The following is a 12,174-nucleotide window of genomic DNA, read 5'->3' on the forward strand; positions in this document are numbered from 1 at the left end:
AGATGTAAATAAATTCTGTATGTGACATTTATAGCGGAAGCCAATTGACCATATCATTTTGTGAAACAATTCAATCAACACCTTTATTAATTAGTCCTTTGTTGTCGATAGCTATAAAATGCAATCAGCTGATTATTGATTTTCTGTCTAAATTTTAATGAGGTCAAGGTGAATTCCGAGTATTGTCTGATCGGGTAAAGTCCGAGAAACTCGAAAAAGTAAATAAACAAGATGGAGGAAAATAAATCGGTTTATATATTTCTTTCGCCAAATTCTTTCGCAAATGACGAATTTTTATCGCCACAATTATTATTTTTTCGCAAATTGCGAAAATGGCGACCGCCAGCGGAAACCCTGGTTAACATTAAAGATAACCTCATAAAGAAGTAAAATCAGTACACATTACAGGACATTTTATTACGTTTCATAAAGGTAAAAATTGTGTTTAAATTTCAATTCAAATTTGTATATCAATAAAACTTTATATTTATATAAAATTTGCAATACTTTCAAAGTATCATTTAATTAAAGATTAAAAAAAATATAAAAGAAAATATTCTTAATTTTAAAATTAAAATGCAATATTATGAAAATTCATAAATATCTCATATAAAACTAATAACTTATAAAATCTTAGCTATTTTTAATATACAGCAAAAAAAATCATTCCACATCGGCATATGACAAGTAAAACAAATTTTTGAAAATGTACCAGCAGTATTATTTCTTTTTGATTTCAATCTAAAAAGATTTGTATTCAACTTCAGTCACCAGGTTTATTTTTTTTGTATTATTATGAATTGTGAACTACATTTTTTGTAAATGTAATTTCTAACACCACATTTAAAGTGAAATGTATCTTATATGTACAGAAATGCCCTAATTTACATATAAAACATTACTAATGAGTACGAATTAATGTAGATGATAAATACAAAACTGACCATAACAACAATAAGTGTAATAAGAAACTGTCATCCATCAACAAAAATTATATCGAAACAATGATATTCTTTAACAAATGTGATTTAAAAATGTATAGCACTATACAAGTGAATGATCTTGTGGTTTTAACGTCTTTATTCTTCTGCTGCCCCTATTTGTGCTAAAACTCTGAAATAAAAAGTAAACGGTAAATAAAAATATCAAAACCATTTGATTCTGAACTACATTTAACAACATTGTACATGAACTATACATTAAGGTTCAGGAGGTTTGCTACTCAGTTTTTAGACATTTTGTCAGATTTTCAGAATTCTTTGGTTTTATCCATCAATGTGCCTCTAAATTTTTTACCCATTAACCCCCTTTTTTCTCTTCATATTTTCATTCAATATATTTTAATAAGCCATTTTCTGAAATCTCATTAAATCCTTGTTATTTTTTCATTGTTGTTTTAAATAAATAGTGGCCAATGTTAAATGAATGAAAAGTCTAGAGAAAAATTATTCCCGCCAAATTTTCAATGGTGTATATCTCGAAAACAAGCACACAGACCCTCAATTTTTTTCTGTTTTATAGTTTTTTTTATTTGTATACATTTTTTTGTACTATCAATTTATAACAGTCTTTTAAAAAGCTTATTATTTTAAAACAGAGTAGCAAACATTCTTAGTTCTAAAATTGAAAAGCAAAATTATTGACTTCAATGCAAAGACAATGTGGGGATTTAATTTTGTCACTATAATGATCAAGCCACATCTCCTTAATGTGTCCCCTAACAATGCCAAGATGCTTCTATCAAAATATTAGGATAACTTCTATCCTCTTCTATCCCTGGCTATTTCACACTTTATCTTAATCTGCAACTCCTTGATAATTGCTTCATTGACATCAAGTACTGTGACTGTTACCATCTTTTACATTAGTTTTTCTTTTTTGCAGTATAATGTCTCATTCAATATTGGTAAAATTGTCATGTGATAAAAGTCACAAAGGATGGATCAGTGGCATTATGTGGCGTTTATGTTTATCAATTTGAGCATCACCTGTGACAAGTAAACAGTAATGAAGTCAGCTATACATAAACACAATTTGTTTTAGGGAAGAACAAACAGTATAAAGACTATCAATTATATATAGTGACTACTTACAGCTGCCTGAGTTCAGCAATCTGTGAGTACAGATCTCTGTTGATACTCTCCTGTTCCTGTAACCGATGTCTCAGATCATCAATGGTGTTATTCTGTTCTCTGATATGTTCAGCCTGCTCATCATTATTACCAATAAGTCTATTTATTTCATCACATTTGTCCTCATTCACTTTTTCTAACCTAGCGATTCTGTCACCAGTTTCAGACATTTGGTATTGCAAATCATCCACTTTAATTTTTTGAATTCTTAACTGCCTGTCCTTTTGTTCACAGATTTCTGTTGTTTCTTCTAACTTCTGATACAATAAAATATTGTCTTTCTTCAAATTCTTTGTTTCAGAATTTAAATTCTTAATTTTGCTATCTTTCTGTGTATTTTCTGTCTTTAATTCTGAAATAGTGCTATCTTTCTGTGTATTTTCTGTCTGTAATTGTGAATTTTCTGTCTGTAATTGTGTGGTTTCTGTCTGTAATTCTGAAATAGTGCTATCTTTCTGTGTATTTTCTGTCTGTAATTGTGTATTTTCTGTCTGTAATTGTGTATTTTCTGTCTGTAATTGTGTATTTTCTGTCTGTAATTGTGTTGTTTCTGTCTGTAATTCTGAAATAGTGCTATCTTTCTGTGTATTTTCTGTCTGTAATTGTGAATTTTCTGTCTGTAATTGTGTGGTTTCTGTCTGTAATTCTGAAATAGTGCTATCTTTCTGTGTATTTTCTGTTTTCAGATTTGTATTTTCTGTTTTCAGCCCTTCAACAGTTTTACACAATTGTTTAGTTTTGGTTTTAAGTTCAGAACACAGTGCATTTCTTTGCTCAATGGTTGTCTGACTAGTTGACACATCTCTCCTCAAATATGAGATTACTCTTTCTTTCTGAGCCAAATTTTTGTTCATATTACTTTTATCACTACTAAGCTGCCGAACATCATCTCGTAACTCTCCAACATCATTACTCAGCTGATTCCTCTGGATGGTTAACACACTATTTTCATCATGGAGTGACTCATTATCACTGAGTAAATTGTTTATCTGACCCTGTTGGTTAACACTGTGCATGACGGTATGATCTAAAGCCAAGCGTAGATTACTTTCACGGTTAGATAACTGATGAATGCTGTCATCCTTTGTTTCAAGGTCTTGCTTCATTTGAGCTGAAAGAAATTTGAACAAAATATAAATTTCATAATTATGCAGTGTTTTTATTCATATTCTTTGCATACATCTGAACAAATCAAAATACTTGTCAAACATTTAGATGCTTGACTGCTAATAAACTTGTATAAAGATTCTTTATATTTTCACATTTGCAATATATCTGAGATGTAATGAAGTTTAGAAGAAACAGTATTTTATCATAAAGTTCATGATTAACTATTATTTCAAATAATAAAATGCTTTAACAGTCCTTATCAAGGAATTAATAACACATTTTGATAGCAAAATACAATCTGACAGTAATTGTACAAAAATTATCTCCCTTGTCTTTCCTGTGAAATAAATATCTTGTCATCATACAAATTAAATTAAAATCAAAATCTATGCACACTAATCTTTGACAGATTAAAATAGTTAAAGGAAATTATGATCCATAACCTTTTTTTAGAGTTTTCAGTAGTAATTATATGAATGAAAGCCTTGATTGTACCTAAAGACCTTTTCTTGTGTCGCCTACCTTCCCAGTTCAGGATAAATACTCTGTAATCATGGACTGTTGGAAGCTTTCCTGCAAAGAAAGAATGAAGATAAAAATCAATGTTAAGTATTTGCCTCCACTAATTTCTGTTAAATTCAACTATGCATAGGTTTTAATATTTTTTTTAGTAGTTTTAAAAATCTCCCCTTAAGGTAGCACAATACAAAGATTTTTTTCACTCCCAATCAGACAACTTTAAACTGATGTAATTCAATTCAACTTTCTTTATATTTTATAAATGAGGTACCAAAAGAAAGAAGAAAGATCAATCTTTTAAATTGGGATAATTTCATTATGACATAATTATTAAATAATTAATTGTTGTGTAATTAGTTGCTATATTGTGATGTCCATACTTGAATGAATTTAGATTCTTTGTTATTCATAGTATCCCAAAATATTTTATAGATTCTTGTACAACACAGCTTGACCTCCAAAACCATTTGAAAGATTAATCCTTCTTCTTTCTTTTGGTACCTCATTTATAAAATTTAAAGAAGGATGAGTGGAATTACATCAGTTTAAAGATGTCTGATTGGGGATGAAAAATCTTTGTATTGTGCTACCTTAAAACAATAAATTGATATGTATGAACTTTCAATCAATTCTGAAATAAATAGAGGTTAATTGTAAAATTCAAAGGTCAATTATGTTCATCACTTCCATTATCATACCACATCTACATAATTTGTTTTGACTGCCACATTTTTTTCAACAGCAAATTTCATGCAGAAATTGTGAAGAGTAAATTTATAAAAGGACAGAAATCAACTAGTATAGGTTTAAGACAACCAGAAACAAAAATATAGGAAAATAAAACTTTATTGGTCTCAACTTTTTTCAAATTCACAATTAAATAATGCCACAGGTCATGTTTACTGTTTTTGTAGAGTCAACAATTTTAGTTTGAATAAACATTTTTTGTTCCCTTTTTTGATGATTTTTTTTTAATTCAAATAGAATATAAACTTTAAGATTATCACAACTGTACAAATTAATTAAAAAAATAATTGATGCAAGCTATTCTTTATTGTAGTTTTAACATGGGTAGGCATTACATTTGTGATTATTTTTGCCCGAGCGATAGTGAGGGCTAAAAGAACACGAATATAATGCCTACCCATGTTAAAACTACAATAAAGTAGTAGCTTGCAGCAATTATTTCAATTCTGATTAGGACAATAATGAATTTTGGTAATTTCAATGTCTGATTGTTATAAGTGTAGCGTGTTTGTGTACATTTAGGCTCTTCCATGAACCTCCCTTTTTTGTTTGTAAACCAACAAGTGACTGGCAATGGGATTTTTCAGAGGGGGGAGTTTGGAACAGCCAGCATGAATGGTTGTCGTATCTAGGTCAAACATGTCAATTTCCAAGTGCAACACAGTACAGTCATAATAAATGAATAAGTAACAGCATGTGCATCATTTAAGAGTCTGGAAGTGTTTTAAATTAATGGAATATAATAAATGCATGACAATTTGATAAAATTCATTATTCTGCAGTAGTCAACATACGCATGTGCATACAAATTTTATTGGATTTAGAGCATGGGTTACAAAGCGAAAGAAGCACGTCATATTAGAATAAAGCATATTTAATTGATAAAATACATAGTTATAAAATACTTTTAAACTATATTCAAAGACTCTTAAATCTTACCAAATTTGGGATAGTACTCATCATATGCTAATTCCAAATCATCCACTGCAAATCTTTCCAGAAGGAAGTTTTTATTTGAATTTTGTTCTGCTGGAGTTAACTGATCCCAATCTACAAGAAACAACACAAGTAAGGTTGAAAGTTTTATCAATAATGATAAACTAGCCATTCATAACTTATTATATTCATTAATGTAACACATTCTTAACAAGGGGGAGATAGTTTGAGATTTTGTGTACATTCAAAAACATTTTTTTTGTAGTCATTCAAAATTTTCCAATTCAAACTCCTGTACTGCGGATTCATTAATAGTCATCTGATATCAATTTTCGTAGATTTCATGGGTACAATGGAACCATGCATTTAAATGTTAAACGAATGTATGCAGACTTTGCCAAAACTATGAAATATCCATGAATATGCAAGTTTTCCTCAAACCATGAAAATAGCTATCCATGAATAAAGGCAACAGTAGTATACCGCTGTTCAAACTCATAAATCCATGGACAAAAAACTAAATCGGGGTAACAAACTAAAACTGACGGAAACACATAAATATAAGAGGAGAAAAACGACACAACACTACAATGTAACTAACACACACAGAAACGGACCAAGCATCAGACAAAATCCCACGAGAATAACAAATATAACATCAAAACCAAATACATGAATTTGGGATAGACAAGTACCGTGACACGTCTTATCGCAATGTCAATTTACACTCAAAAATAAGAGAAAACAAACGACGCAACCTTAAATTGTAACACACACATAAACGAACTATAATATAACAATGGCCATATTCCTGACTTGGTACAGGACATTTTTAAAGGAAAAAATGGTGGGTTTAACCTGGTTTTGTGGCATGCCAAACCTCGCACTTTAATGGCAATGTTAAATATAACATAGAAATGACAACATAATATTACAGGACTACAATACAAATAAATAGGAAAACGTATTAGACAAAGAAACACATGATTAATGAATAACAAAAAGCATCAGGTTTAAAATTTAATACGCCAAAAACACGCCTCGTCCACACAAGACTCGCCAGTGACGCCCAGATATAAAAGATCGAAAGCGAAAAAAAGTACAAAGTTGTACAGCACTGAAGATCAAAAGTTGAAAAAGGTTGTGTCAAATACGGCTAAGTTTGTATGCTTGGGATAAGAACATCCTAATTATTTAGAACAATTAATGCTATTGCAAACAGTAAATTTTATCAAATGAATATAACAGATATAAATAATGAAACTGAAGTATTAACTCATTACATAAAACAAACACGAATACATAATGAATGACCAACACAGAATAGACACACCCGACTCAGTCCAGGCCTCAACGCAGTAAATTAGGAAAATGACATCACATACGACGGTGAAAAGGCATTAAAAATTACGTCACATACGATGGTGAAAAGGCATTAAAAATTTGAACATATGAAATTTCTGAAACAGCAGAAAAATTACGTCACATATGAATAACTATATCTCAAAAGTAAGATAGAATTAGGATTGATTAAAGATTAAAATAGAACTAAATACTGATATTGCATTTAAACTCAATGCATACATGGCATATTGCAATACTTATTAATAGCAATTAACTATAATATACATGATATATATATGTGCAGTTTGTTATGAATCCAACTTCAAACTTAAATTAGCGTACAGATTATGTTGACCAAAATTAAATCTAATAAATGACGGCGGTAATTAATTTTTGTTTCCATAACACATAAATATAATAGAAAAGACGTCAACACATTTGACAAAATCCGATGAGAATTACAAATATAACATTAAACATTTAAACTAAATACATGAGTTTGGGATAGACAAGTACCGTAACACGTCTTATAGTAAGGCGAATTCACACTCAGCAAAACAGACACAATCGGGAATAAGTCATGTTTGGTAATTAAAAGATTAGACGACATAATGACAAACCACAATCTACCATGTGGTAAAAATGTCCTTAGCTAGTTTGGTTAAACACACATCGTATGGATCCACCAATTCGTGATGAACATTTATGAATCCACAGTATATAAAACTATATCTATATATATGGTACATGTACTTAAAACTAAAAGCTGAAAACACATCAATCTTTAAAAAGAAACTGCTCTTTTTGTTTTAATTTATTATATTAGATTAATGGCAATGTGCTAGTGTATATGTACTATGCTGCATTTATACTATAAAGTATGTACCGGTATCTTAAATTATTTGCTCTTATCTTATACTGATTCACAATCAATATTTTCAGGAGTGTTCAAGTTTACTATGTTATACAAGAACATTTAAAGCTTTCTTCCATTTTAAGTTAAAATCTACTTTTTAAAAGCAATACTTGTGAGGTCAAGGGAAATAATCCTTTTCTATGTCAGTAGTATATATGGTTACAAGAGCGCAATTATTCGTAATGCATTTTCCATAGGGTTCCACTAGTGTTCCATATTTTTTTTCTCGAAGATTACACAAACTAGGGAAAAACGGGTAGCAGTTCCTGTTACTAGAAATTGTACTAGTGTTGCATTACAACCAAAAAAATATATAGGGTCATGCGGCTCAAATTGACTTAAAATGCAGTTGAAAAAGATCGTCTATTTTTTTTCACTTAATGAAAAAGGCATACTTTTAATGGCTCTGACGTACAGAAATGGAAGATATTTTCTATACATCGTAAAATGTGAATATGCAAGTTTTCCTCAAACCATGAAAATAGCTACCCATGAACATTTATGAATCCACAGTATATAAAACTATATCTATATATATGGTACATGTACTTAAAACTAAAAGCTTTGATTTTTCGGCAATTTTTAAACCTAATTGGATAAGCTTTCGATTAAATGTAATTCCAATCCTGTATCAACCAATCAGAAGCCGTATAGGTTTCTATTCTGAGTACCATTTTGGGGACATATTTTGTCTTTAAAAACAGAAGAAAATTACAAATATAGATGTAAAACATAGTACACTTGAAATGTCCTGAAAAAATTGATTCAAAATCAGTATCAGTTTGTGTATATAGCTACAAGAGCGCAATTATTTGTTTACATTTTACCCCCGTTTTTAAAGACAAAATATGTTTCAGACATTTTATTTTGAAACCTAATTTTTATAAGCAATGCTTGTGAGGAAAAGGGAGACAATCCTTGTCTATGTCAGTTAACACAAACATTTGATTGGAATAACCTACCAGTCATTTTCTCCCAAACATCTTCAGGTCCTACTGGTATTGTGTGATTTGTAAAGGTAAGGGAGATAATCCTTGTCTATGTCAGTATACAAAAACATTTGATTGGAATAACCTACCAGTCATTTTCTCCCAAACATCTCCAGGTCCTACTGGTATTGTGTGACTTGAAGAAACACTGTGAATATTAGGATGTGGATAATTCTCTATTACCGTCTTTACACCATGGATGTGCTGATAATCTTTAGGAGGATTTCCTGTAAAAGGGAGATTCAGAGTAGTAATTGTTTTAAGGTAATATGATGTAAAGCAAACCTCCTTACTGAAAATAACACCACATAATGTGGTTTCGCAACAAACATAGTTAAAAGTTGACGAATATCAATAATTCTTTAAAGTGAATAACAATTTTTGACTTCTAACATGTCTACATGTAACTAGATCAATATAGTCGAACTAATATAATATTTGTGGATAAAACAAATGTTGATGAATTTTTGAAAACTTTATTTTCTTTTTACTACATGTATATATGAGACCAAAAACAGTTGTTTTCATAACTGCAAAAAATAAAAAGAAAAGTAAAATACAACAGGATCTTGAAAGCCAATATACCTGTGAATTCTGTTATCACATTTCTAACCAATCTGGTTTTCTCCACTGTTCTATCATATGAATCACAAACTACAGAGTTACCTGAAAAATATAAAATGGAACACATAAAATAGGTCTGAAAATGTTCTTTTTTGCCATGTTCACTCCTGGGCTGTTTGCACACATTATTACTTCTTTTGTTTCTTTAGTTACATAAAAGGGCAATTATATAAATAATAAGAATATATTAACTTAACAGTTAAAATTGAAAATTTGAACATAGTCTTTAGAGCATATATTTGTAAGCATAAATTTCGGGACATATTTTTATTAACATTCTGTCATGCATGTCATGTCTGTATACATTTTATTTTGTTAACCATTCTACATGTACATCATACATGACATACTTGAAAGTAATTACTAGTTAACTTCTACAAGTTCTAAACATGTCACTATAGGTCTCTAGTAGAAAGTTGTTTCATCAGCAATCATACTACAGTACATGTTCTTATTTTTATAATTAACCTTACAAAATTTTAACAATATATATCATTTGTATATATAAATTTAATGAGCAAATCTAATATGAGGCAGGCATTACCTGTAAATGGGGACGAAGTCTGTATGAATTATTTTTTTGTAACTTAAATATTTGTTAAAAAAAACAAACGGAAATACCGTAACGTTTCCGATTTTGGTTCTGTTGTTAGGGATTTTAGTTGTGACGTTATTTAAATGATGACGTCATGTGCAATGTAAACAAAGAAACGCTATCATCAGGTAACGTTTTTTCATATCAAGGAATTATTAAAAATGAAATTGGTATTGCACGTTCCTTCCTATTTTATACTAGACTGATAAATATATATTTTACTCATAGTTTCATACAAACGAGCCGGAAAAAGGAAGTACATTGTACATTTCTGCGCAGGTCCAGGATTTCAAAACACGACAAAAAAAAATTTGAACGATTTTGAGTTCATTAGTACAATGAAAAATTCGGGAAATTTTCCTGAATTTTTTTTTTTATTGAATTTTTTACTGTTATTGGGGACTTCGTCCCCATATAACTATTTATTTTAACAAGATGATCAATCACATAATACTACTAAAATAATAATGAATAACATAATATCTAATCAGCATCATGAGCATTGCACATAAACAAGTATCAATGGCAATGAGAAAACTTTGAACATGTTGGAATCGATTCATATTACACAAAAGTACTTATCTCAAAATAAAGCAAATAAATGTGTTTTATTCTTTCTCCCATTAGTTTACCTTGAATACTCAATTACACAAATGTGTAAAACATATAAAACCAAATACATTTTACTGTAAATTTATTGTCCTTTATAAATTTATAATAAAGATGTCATTATATATATAAAAGACCAGGTGTTGTGCGTTTGAACTGACCCGTTACCCACATATTCCTATAGAGTTTGATGCCTATACAGAATTTTAATGAGAATACGTATAACTTACAGACAGATACTCTGTATATTTAGACAATATACGTATAGTGTCTTGAAATATGAAATTTATTTGTATGAGGCTTAGAAACGGGAAAATGCGAGGTTCTACCGAGCAGTTTCCCGTTTCGTGCCGAATACAAATAAATTTCATATTTCAAGACACTATACGTATATTGTTTTTACATGTTTTATACTGAAATCGATAAAAAAAATTAAAAAATAAAAAAAATATGTAACAAATATTGTTAAAAAAGTGTTTTGAATTTCCCTCTTGGGGTACCATTTTGGGGTATTTCCCTATGAGCGTAGTCCAGGCGGTAAGACATTGACATATTAAGGGATTAGAAAGGGAAAATGTACGTAATTAATAACATTTGATAAATATGGTATATAAATAACCAATTTGAAGACATAAAAGTTTAAATTCATAAAAGTTTGACCATTTTTACTTTACGTTGTCATGGTCGTGATGTGACGTTGTTGATGAAATACAGTAGTTCCGGTAAGGAGGCGGGGCTTATAGGTTAGTTGAGGTCATTGACGTATAAAGCTAACGTTTATACGTATAGCTTTATCTGTATAGTAAAATAGCTGATTGCAGTATAAAAATGACTCCATAAGTTAACCCAACACCACCAAAGTTATAATACAAATACACAAGTGTATTCAATTATACATCTCATGTTGATAAAAACAATTAAAAGTAAGAGAGATGAAAGTAAAAATCTAGTTCTTAACTTCGTTCGTTTGAGTTTAACTTCGTTGTAATTTGTATATCTTAGTCTATTACAATTTACATTTCATTTTGGCACTGACTACAACACATGTAGTCCAAATAATTATGACGTCTTGAAAGGCTATTATATTTTTTTTCTTTGACGCCTTACATCAACGATGTAAGGTGTCAAAGAAAAAAATTATAATAGCCTTTCAAGACGTCATAATTATTTGGACTACAACACATGTAGCCTTTTCGGCTACTTTGCCAATGTGTGGAGCAATTTCTGTAGATGCATCCATGATGTCACCTATTTTGTTTGATCAAAGGGATATTGTTATATATCTTTCTTTTGTGATATGCATTAAAATAATAACGTTAGCATAAGAAAATCAAGAAAATAAGAAGAAAACAAAAACTGACCATTGGCAGCCATTTTGATACAAATGAATGTTATCGCCGTCTACCGACAATAGTACACACTAACCAAGATGATCAACATGTTAGAAGTACCCCAAAGGATAATAATTTCCTATTAAACAACCTGCAAGACAGAGTCTCCAACTTTATTTTACGTCAAAAAAATACACAGTTATCCAAAATGGAAGGAAATTTTAACTTTGAAAATGAAAAGCTTGATAAATCACCACCTAAGGCTACACAGGCACCACCATCAGGTCAAAACCAAAATGTACATATACCACAGCAAAATAAA

The 12,174-nt window shown here is 30.0% G+C and overlaps 1 protein-coding gene across 1 annotated transcript; it reads right to left on the minus strand.

Annotated features, from left to right (window-relative positions):
* Positions 1-825: 825 nt before the first annotated feature.
* On the minus strand, positions 826-11,918 carry LOC143080726 (uncharacterized). The gene is made up of 7 exons (XM_076256725.1): positions 11,883-11,918; positions 9,279-9,359; positions 8,783-8,920; positions 5,448-5,558; positions 3,765-3,815; positions 2,094-3,243; positions 826-1,113 (listed from the first exon to the last, which is right to left on the minus strand). Exons 1-7 carry the CDS (start codon positions 11,893-11,895, stop codon positions 1,080-1,082), a joined length of 1,578 nt encoding a protein of 525 aa, XP_076112840.1. The 5' UTR covers positions 11,896-11,918; the 3' UTR covers positions 826-1,079.
* Positions 11,919-12,174: the final 256 nt, after the last annotated feature.

This window comes from Mytilus galloprovincialis, chromosome 6 (genome assembly GCF_965363235.1).
Source record: "Mytilus galloprovincialis chromosome 6, xbMytGall1.hap1.1, whole genome shotgun sequence".
NCBI classification, from domain to species: Eukaryota; Metazoa; Mollusca; class Bivalvia; order Mytilida; family Mytilidae; genus Mytilus; species Mytilus galloprovincialis.

Coding starts and splice junctions, on each gene's coding strand:
- LOC143080726 (XM_076256725.1), bottom strand. Junction 3,244..3,764: donor ATTTATCCTGAACTGGGAAG/GTAGGCGACACA, acceptor AATTTCTTTCAG/CTCAAATGAAGCAAGACCTT. Junction 1,114..2,093: donor ATTGCTGAACTCAGGCAGCT/GTAAGTAGTCAC, acceptor TTTTTATTTCAG/AGTTTTAGCACAAATAGGGG.